The sequence below is a fragment of the Rhinatrema bivittatum genome, chromosome 4 (assembly GCF_901001135.1).
Source record: "Rhinatrema bivittatum chromosome 4, aRhiBiv1.1, whole genome shotgun sequence".
NCBI lineage: Eukaryota > Metazoa > Chordata > Amphibia > Gymnophiona > Rhinatrematidae > Rhinatrema > Rhinatrema bivittatum.
This window is the reverse complement of record NC_042618.1, coordinates 263,438,152-263,458,164: the sequence shown is the minus strand read 5'-3', so window position 1 is coordinate 263,458,164 and position 20,013 is coordinate 263,438,152. Positions and strand designations below refer to the sequence as shown.

Genomic DNA, 20,013 nt, shown 5'->3' with positions numbered 1-20,013 from the left:
TCCCTGCATAGCAGACAGGGAAACGGGCCCCAGGGAAGTCATACACTGGTCTCAGGCTTAGGCTGTGATTTCACTTCACCCACCATTGCTTCAGATACAAACTTAAGATTGTAAGCGCTCGGGGAACAGGGAAATACCTGCAAAACCTGAATATAATCCACTTTGAATATAACAAAAAATGTAATGGATTCAAATCTTTACAGTTGACATTACAGTGCTGAATGGTATACGGAAAACTGCCAAATTAGCAAAGTGAATTGTCCAGGTTTTTCAGACACAATTACCCTCTATACAATCCAGATTCCCATCAAAGTTAATTTAGAAGCTTCATTTGTATCTATAAAATTAGGATTGTTGGACTTTTTAAATGCCAGGGATCAAATAAATGAAAATCCTGTCTCCTTAGTTTAGATGGTTCCTTTTAATTATTTAAAAAAAAAATTTCTCTTTGCAAAAAAAAAAAATTGCATAAGGATGTAATGAAGTCATATGACAACACTTAAGAACATAAGAACAAGGGGAACCAAGATGGCTGCCACTCAGTAACACGAACTCACCTCGGCTCCGCGGCTCCTTGAGTAATTTCTTGAAAATTTGATTTCCTTGGCGATTATTTCTTGGCACCAGATGCCTCATACGAAAAGAAAAGCAAAGATTCGTGAAAATATTTCCTCAACACCTATTTCCTCGATGCGGCAGCCGCAAATCGATGCGTTCGGACTTGTGCACCAGGATCCGGAAGGAGAGGCCGCTGGCGTCTGTTTTGGAGAGCGGCCATCAGACGCCCAGGCCAACGAAACATCTTTGAGTCCCCGGGCTCCAACAGTTCCAGCAAGGCCATTTCAAACCCCAGGATCATCGGGGCAGGAACAGCTCAATTTGATGGAATCAAATTCTGCTCCAAGGACTTATGACTCCCCGAGAAGCGACGGAGGGATCCCGTCTGCTTCGGTGAGCCCCGGTGAGGGCTCCGGGGGAGGTAAAGAGGAAGCAACTCAGAAAGGAAATGGAGAGGCTGGTCTCCTAGAAGGGAGAGGTAAGGAGCCCAGAATTGAGGTGATTGTGGGGAAACCGGTGGAGATTGCTGAAAAGTTAAATCTGGAAGAAATTCGGAAAGTTCTTATAAGTATGAACAAGGCAATTTGTGAGTTGACTTCAGCAATAAGGCAAAATATGGAAAAATCGGATGGTTTGGAAAAAAGAATTCAATCGATGGAAAAGACGATAGATAAAGTTGAAATTGAGATAACTGGAGTGAAAGAGGTTCAGTATAATTTTATTAAAACTGAAACTAGTGTGGGAAAACATATGGACTTCCTAGAGAATGAAATTCGTCGAAATAACTTACGAATTTTGAATTTCCCCAGATCAAGATGGATGACAGCTAAGGACTTTTTCATACGTTACCTTAAGAATATTCTGGGTTACACCGAGGTTAATATTCCTATATTTTCAAAAATGATTTATTTACCTGATAAAAAGGAACAGAAGAGAGAAGTTACTGAAGAGCCTGATAATTTATCTCAAATTTTGGAGAAATCATATGAAACAAAGATTGAGAGTAGAGCGACTTTATTAATATCGTTTGTACAAACCATAGATAGAGATAATATTCTGAAAAAGTTTTTTCGAAAACAAAACTTATTATTTTATGGTTACCAGATAAGAATATTTCCGGACATAACCAAGAAAATGCAGGAAAAGAGGAAGAGTTCTTGATAATGAAACAAGAAGTGATTTCACGTGGAGCTAAATATTTTTTTAGGTTCCCGTGTAGATGTATTCTTTTACATCAAGATAATAGATATATCTTCACTGACCCAGCACAGCTCCGTCAATATCTGGACTCCTAAACTCCCAGAACTAGGAGGGTTGGATAAGATAGAATGGGTACACAACACTGAGTTTTTCCTGAGTAAGATGTATAAATTATTTTTGTAATCCGCTAATTATCTTTTTGGTTCTCCCATTGTTCTTATAATTGAGAGAAAAATGTATTTCCTCTATCCTACCAGGAGATTATGTGTGTATTGCAATGATTTTTTTCTTTATTTCAATATTCAATTTTCAAAGTAAATTGTTGAAATATCAATAAACAAAAAATGGAAAAAAAAAAAAGAACATAAGAACATGCCATACTGGGTCAGTCCAAGGGTCCATCAAGCCCAGCATCCTGTTTCCAACAGTGGCCAATCCAGGCCAAAAGAACCTGGCAAGTACCCAAAAACTAATTCTATTCCATATTACCATTGCTAGTAATAGCAGTGGTTATTTTCTAAGTCAACTTAATTAATAGCAGGTAATGGACTTCTCCTCCAAGAACTTATCTAATCCCTTTTTAAACACAGCTAAACTAACTGCACTAACCACATCCTCTGGCAACAAATTCCAGAGTTTAATTGTGTGTTGAGTAAAAAAGAACTTTCTCCGAATAGTTTTAAATGTGCCACATGCTAACTTCCAAACACAACATGCTGATAGTAGTAAAAAATGGTGAGATTACTTACCTGATAATCTCGTTTTCCTTAGTGTAGACAGATGGACTCAGAACAAGTGGGTATAGTGTGCTCGTGCTAGCAGTTGGAGACGGATCTGACGTCAGCACGGGTACATATACCCCCACAGGAAGTGAAGCTCCTCAGTAATCTTCCTTGCAAAAGCTGTTATGGATATATGTGTACTGACGATCAATGAAATAGTGAAAACAGGATTCCCCTGACCGACTGATAGTAGCTGGAGACCGCCAGCATTCCCAACCGGAAGGCGTCGACACCTGGTAGAGTGGACGCACTCATGTAAGAAGTGATAAGGCTTACCTTGAATCGGTGAAACCAATGTATACAGGCAGCTGGGCGGGATGCTGAGTCCATCTGTCTACACTAAGGAAAACGAGATTATCAGGTAAGTAATCTCACCATTTCCTGTCGTGTAGCCAGATGGACTCAGAACAAGTGGGATGTACAAAAGCTTTACTCGTGGACTGGGCGGGAGGCTGCCTGAGGACCGTGTAAGACCGCCCTCGCAAATGCTGTGTCCTCCCTGGCCTGGACGTCCAGACAGTAGAACCTGGAGAAGGTATGGAGGGAGGACCACGTCGCCGCTTTACATATTTCTGCAGGCGACAGCATCCTAGATTCTGCCCAAGATGCTGCTTGGGCTCTGGTAGAATGGGCCTTGACTTGTAGAGGAGGTGACTTCCCGGCCTCTACGTAGGCCGCTCTGATGACTTCTTTAATCCAGCGGGCGATGGTGGGCCAAGAGGCCGCTTCTCCTTGTTTCTTCCCGCTGTGAAGGACGAACAGATGGTCAGTCTTTCGTACTGTTTCTGTCATTTCCAGATATCTGGGCAGCAATCTGCCGATGTCAAGATGGCGTAGCAAATGCCCTTCTTCTGATTTCTTCAAACCCGCCGTGGTAGGCAGGGATATGGTCTGGTTGAGGTGAAATTGTGAGACTACCTTAGGCAAGAAGGATGGAACCGTGCGAAGATGGATAGCCTCTGGAGTGATTCTGAGAAAGGGATCCCGGCAAGACAGTGCTTGTAGCTCTGAGATGCGGCGTGCTGAACATACAGCAAGCAAGAACACCATCTTCAAAGTGAGAGAACGGAGAGACAGGCCCCGAAGGGGTCTGAAGGTGGCTCCCGCAAAGAAATCCAAAACCAGGTTGAGGTTCCACAAAGGCACTGGCCACTTCAGTGGCGGACGAATGTGCTTGACTCCTTTCAGGAAGCGAGAAACATCTGGGTGCGTGGCAATGGTCTTGCCATCCCTCCTGGGACTGTAGCAAGCCAACGCAGCCACCTGAACCTTGATGGAGCTGAGGGAGAGACCCTTCTGAAGTCCATCCTGCAGGAAATCCAAAACAATAGGGATTGTGGTCGCATGTGGATTGGTGCCATGAGTGTCGCACCAGTCTTCAAATATTCTCCAAATCCTTACGTAGGTGAGGGATGTGGAAAGCTTGCGGGCTCGGAGGAGTGTATCTATCACGGGCTCCGAGTAACCACTTTTCTTCAGTCTAGCCCTCTCAATGGCCAGGCCGTAAGAGAGAATTGAGCCGGATCCTCGTGGAGGATGGGACCTTGATGAAGCAGGTCCCTGAGAGGCGGCAGGGGAAGGGGCTCCCCCGCCAGTAGTCTTCTCATGTCCGCGTACCAGTGTCTTCATGGCCAATTTGGTGCCACTAGAAGAACTAGGCCCCGGTGCTTCTGAATCTTGTGGATGATGGCGCCCAGCAGAGGCCACGGAGGAAAGGCATATAGCAGAGTTCCTGGAGGCCATGGCTGAACCAGGGCGTCGATCCCGTGTGAGAACGGATCTCGCTTGCGGCTGAAGTATCTGGGTACTTGAGCATTGGACTTGTCCGCTACTAAGTCCATGTCCGGAATCCCCCAATGATCCACAATCATCAGGAAGGCTGCCGGTGACAGCTGCCATTCCCCCGGATTTAGGCTTTCTCTGCTGAGGAAGTCTGCCGTGGTGTTGTCCTTCCCGGCAATGTGGACGGCGGAGATGTCCTGAAGATTTGCCTCTGCCCAAGTCATCAATGAGGCTATCTCTAGAGATACCTGTCGGCTTCTGGTTCCGCCCTGGCGGTTGATGTATGCCACCGTGGTGGCGTTGTCGGACATCACTCTGACTGCTCTGTTCCTCAGTCTGTGAGCTAATTGCAGGCAGGCTAGCCGGACTGCTCGTGCCTCTAGACGGTTGATGTTCCACCCTGACGCTTCTCTGTTCCACCGCCCTTGTGCGGTGAGTTTTTCGCAGTATGCTCCCCAGCCGCTCAGGCTGGCATATGTGGTGAGCAGAGTCCACGTGGGGGAGGACATCTTCGACCCCCTGCTCGTGTGGTTGGATTGCAACCACCACCGTAACTGGGTCCTCACTCTGGCCAGCAGAGGTAGGTGCGTGGAATAATTCCGGAAGCGGGGGCTCCAGCGAGAGAGCAGGGAGTGTTGTAGAGGTTTCATATGGGCCCTTGCCCAGGGCACCACTTCCAGGGTGGAGGCCATGAGGCCGAGAACCTGCAGATAATCCCAAGCTATGGGCCGGCTGGCTCCCATCAAGGACCGGAGACGCGTCTGAAGTTTTAACCTTCTCTTGGTAGTGAGACTGACTGTGTCTGCCTGGGTGTCGAACTGTACTCCCAAGTATTCCAGTGATTGGGAAGGCTGTAGGCAACTCTTTTTGAGGTTGACTACACATCCCAGGCTTTCCAGAAGGGCGATCACTCTGTTGGTTGCCCGATGGCTCTCCTTCCGTGATTTCGCCCTGATCAGCCAATCGTCCAGGTAGGGATGGACGAGGATTCCTTCCCGTCTGAGTGCCGCTGCTACCACTACGACCACCTTGGTGAAGGTCCGCGGCGACGTGGCTAACCCGAAGGGCAGAGCCCGGAATTGGAAGTGGCGTCCCAGAACCTTGAAGCGTAGGTAGCGCTGATGAGCCGGATGGATCGAGATATGCAGGTAGGCTTCTGACAAGTCTAAAGCCGTGAGGAATTCTCCTGGCTGTACTGCGGTCTTGACTGAGCGCAGAGTTTCCATGCGAAACCTCGGGACCCTTAAGTATCGATTGACGGACTTGAGGTCCAATACGGGCCGGAAAGTGCCCTCTTTCTTGGGTACCATGAAATAAATGGAATAGTATCCAGAATTCATTTCCCATGCAGGTACTGGGATGATGGTTTTCAAGGACAGGAGCCTCGCCAGGGTAGCTTCCAAGGCTGCCTTCTTGTGTATGGGACATGAAGATTCCACAAACCTGTCCGGAGGGAGATGATGAAAGTCCAGATAATACCCCTCTCGGATGATGGCGAGGACCCACTGGTCCGACGTAATCTCGACCCATCTGGGGTAGAAGAGGGTTAACCTGCCCCCTACAGCTTCGTCCCCCGGATGGATCGGCTGATTCTCATTGGGAGGTGCGGCCGGGCCCGGAACCCGAGCCCGGAACCCGAGCCGGCTCCCCTCTTCTGCTGTTTGGGCCGAAAGGACTGGTTCCTGGCCTGAGGACGGGGTGCCTGGTAGCGACCCCTATAGGGAATGAAGCGTTGGGAGCTTCTGCCTCTGGATGGCCTCGGAAAGGCGCGCTGGTTCCTTCTGAACCTGTCTTCCAGCAGTCGCGGTATTGGAGAGGCACCCCATGTGCTGGCTAGTTTATCTAGGTCGCTGCCGAACAGGAAAGAACCTCTAAAGGGCATTCTGGTGAGGCGTGTCTTCGAAGGAGCATCGGCTGACCAATTCCGTATCCAGAGCTGCCTCCTGGCAGCCACAGAAGATGAGATCCCCTTGGCTGTTGTACGGACTAGGTCTGATGCAGCATCCGTGAGGAACGAGAGAGCGGACTCCATGTCTGCTGCTGGAGCATTGTTCCTGACCTGTGATAAACAGGAACGCGTCACCACTGTGCAGCAGGTTTGCGATTCGCAAAGACAGAGCTGCTACCTCAAATGTCTTTCAGGATGGCGTCCGGTCGCCGGTCGTGAGGTTCCTTGAGGGCCGCCACCCCCCGCCCCCTCAACTGGAATGGTAGGTGTCTTGACCACTGCGCTAACCAAGGCGTCCACCTGAGGGCATGCCAGCATCTCCCTTGATTGCCGGATCCAGAGGGTACATGCCTATCAGGCCCCGACCCCCTTTGAATGAGGCCGCAGGTGCAGCCCATTCCAGATCTATTAGTTGCTGTGCGGCTTGCAAGAAAGGAAAATGGCGGGCTGTAGGATGAAGACCTTCCAGCAGAGGGTTTCTGTGTAGATATTTCAGGCACCGTAGTGCTGGGGCCTGAAATATCCAACTCTGCCAGGCACTGAGATACTAGTCGGAGAGATCTTCCTTGGGGAAGAACCGCCTCATGGTTCGATATGGCTCAATCCCCGAGGGAAGTTCCCCCTCCTCGGAGGGTTCTGATTCGGTCTCCGAGACATCAGGGTCTGCCTGAACCGGACTGCCCAGAGGCGGGTGTGCTTGCCCACGAGAAGGGTGCGAAGGTCCAGGGGCAGGATCCGCTGGAGCAGCCACCGGAGCAGCAGCAACAGCAAGGCCTGGACGGGAAGCTGATTTCATCTGTACAAAGACATGGATCCCCTTAAAGAGATCCACCCAGGAAATGGAGGAGGTCTCAAGTCTACGGGGAACCAGGTCCCCCGGTATCCCAGGTTGCTCAAGACTACCCGCGAAATCCGGGGTGGCCCCTGGGGAACTGTCAACAAACCTCGGTTGAGACTGGTCCTGGCCCGAGGCTCCCACTGCCTCCTCACATTGGGCACAAAGGGAGTCTGGCTCCTCGCTGTGCATGGCTCTGAGCTGGCATGCTGAGCAGAGGCTGAGAGCTTTCACGCCGGAATCAGGAGGCGCCGCCGCCGGGGACACCGGGGCATTCGATTGTTCCATTGCGCGCTGAAGAATATGTGCTGAATAATATGCGGCAGCAATATGCGCTTAATACAATAAGCGCTTAATATAATATGCGCTCAACAAAATGCGCTCAACAACATGCACCAATAGTAAGCAGCAGCTTATATACGCTTAATACAATATGCGCTCAATAATATGCGGTCAGCAATATACGCTCAAAACAATATGCGCTCAATAATATACGGACAGCAATATACGCTAAATACAATATGCGCTCAATAATATGTTCAACAATATGCAATATACGCTCAATACGATACAGGCGCCTATCATGGGCGCTCAATACTTGAACAGGGCCGACAAAATGGCGACCTCCGCGGCGTGCCGCATACAGGCAACGCCGCCGATCCTTGAACTTCGGAGACCAAAAGTAAAAAGTTATGCGCCTTACCTCTTCCTCGGCGCTTCCCGGCTGAAACCCGGGCGGTCTCCAGCTGCGGGGGGAGAGGGGAAATACCTTCACCGCCGCGCTTGAGGAATGCACCCGCTGCCTCCCAAGTCCACGCCAGGACCGAGGCGCCTCCTAGCCCGCCCAAGCCTCGCTCGGAGGCTGGGTCCCTGCCGCGATTCGGCCACCGGACCGAGGCCAAAACCTCCAAGGGATCGCGGAAATCACCCCGGGAAACTCAACTGGGGGAGGGACCGAATGGTATCACCGCAGGAGTGCGGGGCTCGATGTTCCTGTAGAAATTTAGTAAGTAGATTGGAAACACGCTCAGCGAGCGTGCAGGCTCTCCAAACTGCTTTGGAGACGGAAATTACTGAGGAGCTTCACTTCCTGTGGGGGTATATGTACCCGTGCTGACGTCAGATCAGTCTCCAACTGCTAGCACGAGCACACTATACCCACTTGTTCTGAGTCCATCTGGCTACATGACAGGAAAATAATTTTAAAACAATGAGAAATATTTTAATTGTTCATTAAGACCATGTGGGTCTACAGTATCTAAAATGCAAATCCAGTATTATCATCTTTTATTTAATATAGCTAAGAAATCTCCTCCCCTGAGGGAAACCGGTATTTGTTCAAATACTACCCAAAGAAGTTCATGAAACAAATGCTGATGGATCCACACAATGCATCACCATGGGGCGCTCAAAGTGACAGTGTTAATGCGGCTCTTGTGTTAAACCAAACTAGTCCGAATTGCTCATGTGTTCTAGTATATGATGGACGCACATCTAGAGTAATTTAAACTTGATTGTTGAACAGAAGAGCCATATTGACGCTGTCACTTTGAGCACCCCTACAGTGACGCATTGTGCAGATCACCAGCATTTGTTTCACAAACTTTGTTGGGTGGTAATAAAACAAGTACCATTTCCTCTCAGGAAAGGAGATTTCTCAGCTATATTAAATAAAATATGATAATGGATTTATATTTTGGATACTGTAGACCCATATGGTCTTAACAATGAGAATAGTACTCATTGTTTTAAAATTATTTCTTCACTATGATCAGCATTGTGGTTGAAAGTGTTGTCATGTGATTTTATGTCCTTGCGTCATTTCCAGTTTCACGTTTAAGAACATTGTTTCAGCTGCAGAAGCCATGGGACTGTTTTTGTTAATTACATTTATGGACTTGCTTATTGAAATATGCTTTGATTTGCCTCCGATGTAGTAAAATTCGAAACAGCATTGTTTCAGGGATATCAAAGAAACTGACTACTTTCAGCTAAGTTATTTATATTTTTTGGCGCACACAATTTTTTATTTAAAAATTGTTTTAAATTATTAAGTGTTGTGGTTCCGTGCCCACGGCCGTCCGCGGGCCGCGGTCCCCTACCTCTCCGACGACCAGGGCAGCCGTTGGGACCGACTGCCCTGCCCCGGTGGCGCGGGCCTTCAGGCTGGCCGCTGGGATCAGAGCGTCCCTGCTCCTCCCGCGCGGCCGCTGCTGCTCTCCTCCGCGGCCCAGATCCAAGATGGCCGTAGCCATGCTTGGACGCGAGGCCACGCCCCTTTTCCAGAGTTAAAGGGACCTCGCCCTTTAATTGCCTGCAGCTGGTTCTTACCTCTAGGGCCAGAGGAAGTATATAAGGAGACTTCCTCTGACCATTCCTCGACTTGGCAATGTCCCCTACGACGCTGTCTAGTCTGCTTGCTTCGGTGAGTTCCCTGCGCTTGGACTCTGGTTCCTGTTTCATCTTGGTGTTCCTGGTTCCTGACTTTGGATTGGCAAGTGGTGATTCTCTGGTTCCTGACTTCGGATTGGCAAGCGGTGACTCTCTGGTACACGACCTCGGACTGGTGAGCGTTGATCCTCCGGCACTCGACCTAGGACACCTTCAAGACTACCGTCTCCAAGGGCCCACCTAAGTCCCAGCGGCCCGGGTCCCTACGGGCTCCTCCTGGGGGGATCGCGGGCTTCCAGGGCAAAGCTCCAGTTGTCCTTTGCACCGTTACCCTGACCTCTCGAGGTCCACCTAAGTTCCAGCGGTCGGGTCCCTATGGGCTCCTCCCGGGGGGACCGCAGACCACCAGTGGTGAAGACTGTCCTTCTGCTCATCTCCTTGTCAGTCTCCACAGTAGCTTCTGTCTTCAGTGCCAAGGGTCAGCTGCTCTCCTCCTCTGTCCTGCCTCGCCACCCGACGAGAGAACCTACGGATCCTCCGCAAGGTGTAACAATCCCCTCGTCGGCCCAAGGGTCCACAAGCCGGAGCATAACAAAGAGAGATCATTAAACTAAGCAGACCAAGGATTTTCATTTATTTGATCCCTGGCATTTAAAAGGTCCAACAATCCTAATTAGGTGCATACAAATGATGTTTCTTGGGGTGGGGGCTTTCTTGGGTGAAGGTGATCCTAATTAGTAGCAGCCAGATAGTCTTGTGAATAGCAAGGGCAAGTGCCAGTATCTTTTCAGGTTATTCCTGTTCAGAAGGGCTCTCAAAGCTAAGTATATATTACTGCCCTTAATATCTGAATATAGCAAAAAGGTTTTGTATATTTGCATTGTTGGTGTGTCTGTGAGGGTTAGTTGCTCAGACTGCAGCACTGAAGGGCAGAAAGTGTAGATTCTTAGATATTGATTGTTAGTAGTGGAAAAGAGGAAAAAAAAATAATAAAAAAAACTCCTCACCTAAGAGAAGGCTGCTTTTCTTCAGGTGGGGCTGATCCTAATCAATAGCAGCCAGATAGTCTTCTGAATAGCAAGGGCAAGTGCCAGTCTTTTCAGGTTATTTCCTGTCCAGAAGGGCTCTCAAAACTAAGTATATATTACTGTCTTAATATCTGAAATATAGCAAAAAAAAGTTTTATATATTTGCTTTGTTGGTGTGTCTTTCAGGCAATTGCTCAGATTGCAGCACTGAAGGGCAGAAAGTGCGGATTATTAGATATGGATAGCAGTACTAAAAGAGAGGATTAAAAAAACCAACAACTATACAGAGGATCTGACAAGATCCCTATAACTCCAAGTAAGCTAAAATTATAGTAAGACCTGACTATATAGCAAAGAGTTTGCAGTGGAAGGTGCTGTTCTATAATGAATAGTGATGTATTATATTTTGTAATGTTTTACTTTCTGTATTTTCACTATGTATCATTTGTATTTTTGTTTTGTCATGTAATTTTATAATATATGGCTTTCTTGTAAATTGCTGTGATGTACTGAACAGCAGCATACAATGTTGTTTTGTTTTGTTTTGTTTTTTTAAATAAATAAATAAATAAATAGTAGCTAATAATATCAACTATTTAATTCCCTCTCACCCTCCCCCGGACTTCCTCTTCTAATATAGTCTAGCTGGGATACATAATTGGTAACAAAATAATTCTTTATCGCATTATAGGTGCTCTCTATCAAATTAAATGAACAAAATGAAAATTATTCAATGCAACAATTGCAGAGCCTTTATCTTGAGGCAAACTGTCTGGAAACGTAAGGCTTGTCCCATTTGTTCAGAACTCTCTTCCATGAAAAAGGAGTTGGCTTACCTTAAAAGCTGAATTAGCTACAATTAAAAAAGTATTAGCAACCACCAAGGAATCCTCACCCACTTTACAGCATTCAGGAATTGTTTCCCCATTACCACAGAAAATTCAGAAATCCAGAAAAAAGTGGTTTTCAGTGGACTCAGTTAGGATAAGACCAGTGACCTAAAGACACCCATTCTTCATAATTGCACAGCCCACTTGTCCTCTCCCACTTACACAGAGCATACAGAAACCAAGAATAAATGGATTACAGTGGGCTCTGATAGAATAAAACCTGTATTGCAGTCTCTTTAGTGACTCAAGAACAAAATGCCTTCTTTGTATTGGGTAGTAAACAGGCTTTAGCAATGGAGACTGAAGTGGTATCTGAAAGGAAAGAAACAACAAATTCCATAATATAACCAAAAACCATAAGAAAAAGCTTTCTGTGCTAGGTGACTCAGTCATCAGAGGCACTAATTCGGGAACTCTTTTCGAGGGGAACACTATAGTTAAAAGACTTCCAGGATTATCGGCTGGTAGAAATGCTATTCAGATAGTCAATGCAATCATAGAAGAAAGTAAGGACTCTGAAGCTGACATTATTATCCATCTGGGAACCAACGACCTTGCTAGAAACAAAATGCAAGCAGTAGAGAGAGATTTCCACACTCTGGGGAAGTAGATTAGTCACATGGTGAAGACTATTGCCTTTTCAGAAGGGGAAGGAGAGGCTAAGCCATATAGATAACTTCAATGCATGGCTCAAAACCTGGTGTAAGGAAGAAAGTTTTGGATATATTGGGGGCTGGGGCCATGTATGGAACAGTAAAAGGCTCTATATCAAAGATGGCTTACATCTGTCTGTGGCAGGAAAAAAGATCCAAAGTGATAAACTCAAATTCTATGCCATAAGGCATTTAAATTAGAGGATGGGGTGGCAGAAGGAAATTGGAATGTCACCCCCATCATCTCCAAGAAATGGGTGAAGAAAATATAGTCAGCTGAATAAAGTACAAAAGAAGTCCAAGAACAAAAGTAACCTGAAGGAGAGAAGCTGGAAAGCTATAAGCACAAATGCTTGTAGTCTGGGCAATAAAATCCCAGACTTGCAGGCTCTAATAGTGGAAGCAGATCTGAACATCGTTGCTGTTACAGAAACATGGTTCACGGTGTCACGTGACTAGGATACAGCCATCCTGGGCTATAACTTATTAAGGAAGGCCAGAGAGAACAAGAAAGGAGGGAGAGTAGTGCTTTATGTCAGAAGCAATATCCAAGCAATTGAAATGCAAGGGATTTGGCAGCTGCGATTCAATGCCAATAAGTGCAGAATCATGCATCTAGGATGTGGTAATCAAAAAATGAAGCGGGGGGGGGGGGGGGGGGAGGAGAAGATTGGTGTGCACGGACCAAGAGTGGGATCTTGGGTGATAATTTCTGGCAATCTGAAGATAGCAATGCAATGTGACAAGGCTATAGCTAAAGCCAGAAAAATGCTGGGCTGCATAGAGAGAGGAATAACCAGTAAGAAAGTGGAAATGGTGATGCATTGTACAGATCCTTGGTGAGGCCTCACCTGGAGTATTGTGATCAGTTCTGGAGCCCTTATCTCAAAAGAGATAGATACATGATGGAGGTGGTCCAGAGAAGGGCTACCAAAATGGTGTGGGGGGAGTATCAGAAACCTATGAAGAGAGACTGAAGGATCTAAATATATATAACCCTGGAAGAGAGGAGGCGTAGGGGTGATATGATATAGACCTTCAGGTACCTGAAAGGTTTTAATAATGTACAAACGTCAAACCTTTTCCATTTGAAAGAAATCAGTAGACCTAGGAGTCATGAAATGAAACTTCAGGGAAGACGTCTCAAAACCAATGTCAGAAAATATTTCTTCACGGAGAAGGTGGTGGATGTCTGGAATGCCCTTCAGGGGGAGGTGGTGAAAACAAAAACAGTGAAAGAATTTAAAAAGGCATGGGATAAATACTATGGAACCCTAAAGGCTAAAGGATGGAAATGAAGAAAAGAATGCACGGGGGTAACTTGCTGGTGCGATGGTTACTACCCTAAACCAATAAGCTTGATACTTTGATACAACTCAAACATTGCTCTCTGCTTCAACGGCAAGGTGTTACGGTGAATTGGATTCAAACAGCAACCAATGAGGGCCATGCCGTTTACAGTCTGGGAAACTGATAAGCATGGGGTAACCTACATGGCATAGCAGATACTACCATAAGCTTACTGGGCAGACTGTATGGACCATTTGGTCCTTTTGTACCATTATTTCTATGTTTCTTCTAAATTAACTTTGATGGGAATCTGGATTGTATTGGTTTAATATTTCCCCTTATTTGTATTTTGGGCTTTATTTGGCACAATTACCTTCTAAACAATATTTATGCATATTTAAAGATTTGGCTGAAATGGAGCAAAAATAGTCCAATTGAGTTTTTGATTAGATACAAGAGTCTTTATGTAGGAACTTCTTTTCTCTATTGTAACATACAATTACAGACAATCATTCATTGTGTTGCTATAATTTATCCATGCTTACCTTGCACACAGTGGATGCACTGCCAGTGCTATATGAAAATAAAACCACTGAAAATATTTCAGATTGCAAAATAATTAAATAGGCACATGAATAACATGAAAAACTTTACTTTAAAATAAATTCTGAAGCGAAACACAAAAGAAGAGAATGAACACTATACTCTAGAACTTATCTACTTATTCACCTTGTACACAAATATTGTTATCCAGAGAAACTTATGTCATATACTGGCAGAGTTAAATATATCTAGTTAAAACATTTCAAAAAAAAAATTTCCCAACTACAAAGCTAATGAACATTTTGAGCAAACGTTTACCTTCCAACATTAGACAAGTTGAGATGTTTCTCAACATCTAATAGGACCTCACGGAAGAAACGCAAACGTTTTTCCTCAAACTGCTGGCACTGCTCAAACACCTGCTCCATGTTTTCTAAGTACTGTGGTGTGCAGCCTTCCAAGTCTTTCAGAGATTTTTCATACTTCTCTTTTGCCTGGGAAGATAGGAGATAGGAGTTTTCACTCAGCTGGACAACAGGGTATCTTGAATTTTCAATATGGGACCTTTTATTTATAATAGTCATAAAAAAAGGAACACAAATTCAAGGTCTTTACTGCATTAGTAGAATAGTCCAGCTGATCGTTCTGCACAAAATACTTTTCCAGAGTGGAGATTTTAAAATAACGCTATAAAAGAATAGTTGAAAAAATATTTAACAGAAAAGATATTAATCATTAATAGTCAAATTTCTGCAAGTCTAAAAACCCATATTTCTCAATGCACCCAAGACATATTAAAAGGCAAGAAAGTATAAATAGCACCTAATAGAGCATTTCCTATCAGGCTGATGCAATAAAGTGCGCCCAGACTAGTGCACAGGTTGACGCACTAGACTAACACCTTATACAATAAATGGATTAATGTGTCCAAAACGCATGCCAAAATTGTGTAGCTGATTTATTTTATTTGCTTTTATATACCGATATTCAGCAATGCCATCACGTCGGTTTACATATAACAATTTTAACTAAAAAAATGGATACAATGTAATAAAATATAACAAATGAGGGGAAAAAATGGGATATGTATTACAATATATAATTATCAAATATGTTAAAAATAGGAGTGTGATCAGTGAAAGATTGGGGGTTGAGAAGAGGGAGAAACAAGAGAGGGATGGGTTAAAGAGTGTAGTGATTGATAAAATAAAAGGAAGGGGGATGGGAAAAAGGGAAGGTATAATTGAAAGTGAAAGAGGGGTTATTGATCTTAAGACATTGTAAATGCTTTATTGAAAACCCAAGTTTTTAATTTTTTCTTGAAAGTTTTAGTAGCTTCAAGTGTTATTTCTGTGGGTAAAGTATTCCATAAAGCTGGTCCTGCAATGGAAAAAGCACGCTCTCTTGTAAATTGATGGTGTATCATTCTTGGTGAAGAAGTTAAGAACATCATCATGTGTAAATTCCATGTAGATGAGGCTATTAGCTATTATCCCCTGATGCATTAAATCGCAGGCACCCAAAGGACATTTTTTAACTCGGCAAATTTAATGCCAGCCCCAGAGCTGGCATTAAGTCATTCCACACATCATGGGCTTATAAAAAAAATCCAAAATACTGTTCTCTGTGATTCCTCCACAGAGGAACCACAGAGTACAGTGGTGATTAACAGTACGCTTGGCCAGAATTAGCCAATTGTGTAAGTATGGGTGGATTAGAATGCCATCCTCTCTCAACAGTGCCACTACCACCACCATGACCTTGGAGAAAGTTCTGGGACGGTGGCCAAACTGAAGGTAGTGCTCAAAACTGATAATGTCACCCCAAAACACAGAAACAATTGGTGCTCCAGCTGGATGGAAATATGCAGGTACATGTCTGACAAAGCCAGAGACATAAGAAACTCCTCTGACTGTACTGCCATTATCACCGAGAGTAAGGTTTCCATGCGGAAACGAGTCACTTACAAATGACAATTGACTCTCTTGAGATCCAGGATGGGAAGAAAGGAACCCTCCTTCTTGGGTACAATGAAAAATGGAATATCAGCTCATATTTACTTATGACATGGACACTGGTATCACAGCCCGCAGGCTGAGGAGCCTTGTCAACGCACACTTCACTGCCTGTCTTCTGTGGAGAGCTGCAGGGAGACACCATGAAAACGTCTTGAGGAGCGCTGAGAAACTACAGAGCACAGCCATCTCTAATCACCTCCAGAACCCATTGGTCTGACATGATCTGGACCCACCTCAGATAAAAAAAAAAAGAGGGAGATGACCCTCTATCTCCTGTTCCCGGGGGTGGGATGGCACACTTTCTTTTTTTTTAATTCTTTATTTTCAATTTTTGAAATATAACCAAGAAAATATTCTTATACAGAAAAACTGATGTTCAAAGTAACAATCAGGTAAAGGAAAATCAAACTTTGACATATATTTTCACTACTTTATGGCATCATAATTATAAGATAATAAGGAGAAAAACAGAATATAGCGTTAATCAAGAAATAAAAATTTACAAATAATAGTAACATGACTGATTAACTGAACGATACTATGAACCCATTTTTATTCATTCCAAAACTGCTGTAGATACCTGAGCAGGGTGAGCAATCAAGAAATCTTTCAATTGTACAGGTTCAAGAAATATATAATTATTTCTATTATAAACTATACAAGCTTTACAAGGATATTTTAACGTAAAGCGAGCTCCTAACTTGATTACTTGTTCCCTCATCTGTAAAAATTCCTTTCGACGTTGTTGTGTCTGTTTTATTACATCAGGGTATACCCAAATTGGAAAGCCATAGAATTTAACCTGTCTATTTCTAAAAAATAAACGCAATATATTATTTCTCTCTGATAGAAAGGCAAAGGAAATAAGCAATGGCTTTCTATGAGAAATTTCTAATTCAAAAGAGTGTTCCAATATATCTGTTAAATTCAGACCTTCACTTTGTGCCTCATCCTGATTTACCTGATGAAGGTAATAAGCCTTAACCAGTACCGGAAGTGCTGGTTCTGGGATTTTTAGAACCTGCAACATATAAGTTCTAAAAAGGTTTATTGGGGAAATATTTTTAATCACTGGAAAATTTACTATTCTCAGGTTATGAGCTCTTAATGAGTTTTCTACTGATTCTAATCTTTTAGAAATATTTATTTCTGAAACAATCAATTTTACTTGCTTTTGTTCTAAAGAAGTAATTTTATTTTCAAGTAAATGTGTTTTTTCATTAAACTTAGCAATTAAATGATTGTTTGTCATTGTTTGTTGTTTGGTTTCTAAAGTAATTTGAGAAAGAACCTTTATTGAATTTTCAATCGATTTCAAAGTAGACCAAATTCCTTCTAAGGAAATCGAATCAGATTTCACGACTAAACTAGATTCCGCTAGGGCTCTTAATTGTTCTTCCCTCTCATTCACAGCAGTAGTTTCCCTCCCATTTCTTTCTTGTGATAATTGTAATGGTACTGATTCTGCCACTACTAAGGGTGACAAACTAGTTTCTCCAGGGTGAGATCGCTTCTTTGGAAATCCGGGGCTAAGAGTGACATCTAAAGTCAAAGGGGATGGTGGTCGCTCTCCCTCCAACCCCCCTGCGACAAAGCTCTCCGGTGTGGAGGTTCCAGCCATTGGGAAAAAACTGGGGATCTGTGGCTGACGAGGGTCTATTGCTGGTGAGCTTGTTACCTCACCTCTCAATCTCCCCTTTCTTTTAGTGTGAGGCATATATACTCGAATGAATATTCTTAGTCACAGAAATCTTCCCACAGTATTCCCCAATAATGTTCAGTTCAGTCAATTTAACTTCTCCTTATCGGCACACTTTCATTGACGGGGTCAGGGGGACACCATTGCTCAAGTCTGTGCCCTGCCTGGGCTGTCTGGGACAAAAAAACCGAGACCTAACCAAAGGTCAAGCCCTCTGAGAAGACGCTCCTCTGTAGGGTCTAAAGTGTTTGAAACCCCTAGGACGATCTCTCACGCCAAACGAGCATGAGACTTGGTTTTTATCCTTTGGTAACCGAGGAACCTGGGACTCACCCCACTTAATGGCCATTCTTTCTAATTCACTCCCAAACAAGAGTGATCCCTAAAAGGCAATTTTGTAAGATTAGACTTTGAAATTGAATTGGCCGACCAATTCATTAGCCATAGCTGTCGCCTGGCCGCTATCACAGAAGTCACACCCCTCTGACTCAAATGCGGATGAGGTCGCAGTCCGCATCTGCTAAAAAGGCGGCTGCCAGTTCCATCACTGCCATGGAATTCAAACCAGATTCATTGTCTTCCAGAGAAAGAAGCAAGTGCGAGTCACCAGGGAGCAGCAAGAGGCTATTTGCAAATTCACTGCCATTGCCTCTAAGGCCTGCTTAAGGATAGCCTCAATTCTCCTATTCTGCGCATCCTTCAATTCCGCTCCCCCTTCTATAGGATAGTCATCCACTTGGTGACGGCACACACCTGAGCGTCCTCTTTCAGAAAGCACAACTGCTCTCTTGCACACTGGTATCCTACCTAGGGGTTTTGAACTGGGGGCTAATCTCATATAAACACACACAATTACTGGAATTATACCTGGGGTCTTGAACCCAGGAGCTTATTCCCTACATAAATGAAAACATAAGAAATTGCCATGCTGCGTCAGACCAAGGGTCCATCAAGCCCAGCATCCAGTTTCCAACAGAGGCCAAACCAGGCCACAAAAACCTGGCAATTACCCAAACACTAAGTAGATCCCATGCTACTGATGCAATTAATAGCAGTGGCTATTCCCTAAGTAAACTTGATTAATAGCTGTTAATGGACTTCTCCTCCAAGTACTTATCCAAACCTTTTTTGAACCCAGCTACACTAACCACATCCTCCGGCAACAAATTCCAGTGCTTTATTGGCGTTGAGTGAAAAAGAATTTTCTCCGATTAGTCTTAAATGTGCTACTTACTAACTTCATGAAATGCCCCCTAGTCCTTCTATTATTTGAAAGTGTAAATAACCAAGTCACATCAACCCGTTCAAGACCTTTCATGATCTTAAAGACCTCTTTCATATCCCCCCTCAGCCGTCTCTTCTCCAAGCTGAACAGCCCTAACCTCTTCAGCCTTTCCTCATAGGGGAGCTGTTCCATCCCCTTTATCATTTTGGTTGCCCTTCTCTGTACCTTCTCCATCGCAACTATATCTTTTTTGAGATGCGGCGACCAGAATTGCACACAGTATTCAAGGTGCGGTCTCACCATGGAGCGATATAGAGGCATTATTGCATTTTCCATTTTATTAACCATTCCCTTCCTAATAATTCCTAACATTCTGTTTGCTTTTTTGACTGCTGCAGCACACTGAGCCGACGATTTTAAAGTATTATCCACTATGATGCCTTGATCTTTTTCCTGGGTGGTAGCTCCTAATATGGAACCTAACATCATGTAACTACAGCAAGGGTTATTTTTCCCTATATGCAACACCTTGCACTTGTCCATATGCAATTACTAGGATTATATCTGAGGGCTTGAACCCAGGAACTTATTCCCAACACAAAGAGCCATACACAAACTTTGATTCAATACTTCACGGTTCCAGGTAAGAAAGTAAGTTTATTTGAGCAATAGGAGGATAGAACAAATAAAATCAGATCGTATAGAAGAAGTAATAGTAGATAATAACAATTGCTACACAGATATAAAAAGCTTAAATTTCCAAAGGATCAGCCGTACCATCACGTCCAGGTCTCTCTCTCCCGCTGTCTCTCCTTATACACTACAAACGCTTGTGAAAGCAGCGGTGTTCCCTCCCTCTGAGTTCGTATCAGATTTCAGACACAGCTGTGTGGCTTTCATTCTCTCTCAGGCTTTAGTATAAGTTAATTGCTAGCTTTTTCATAACAGACTTAGTGGAATAACTAAATAACAGACTCTTCCCTGTTTGTAAACATTTCACAGTGCAACACAGTAAACAGGAGTTCACTCAAAGGCTGGCCTGTGGCCTTCAAACTAGTTTGTGTCTGGGTGAAAACTCTGAATCCATACATCTTCAGCAAAAGTAACAAAAAATGACTAACACCGCTGGATCCAGGCGGTACATAGCTTCCAAGGCTCATCCCCCTTTAAA

The 20,013-nt window shown here is 44.3% G+C and overlaps 1 protein-coding gene across 3 annotated transcripts in view; it reads right to left on the bottom strand.

The window, feature by feature from the left end:
• The window catches only part of PACSIN2 (protein kinase C and casein kinase substrate in neurons 2), a 499,840-nt gene that overhangs the window by 156,313 nt on the left and 323,514 nt on the right, over positions 1–20,013 (bottom strand). For all 3 annotated transcript variants that reach the window (XM_029600100.1, XM_029600098.1, XM_029600101.1), the window contains exon 6: positions 14,219–14,394. In XM_029600100.1, coding sequence (XP_029455960.1) covers positions 14,219–14,394 — 176 coding nt within the window. The remainder of the gene's footprint in view (positions 1–14,218; positions 14,395–20,013) is intronic.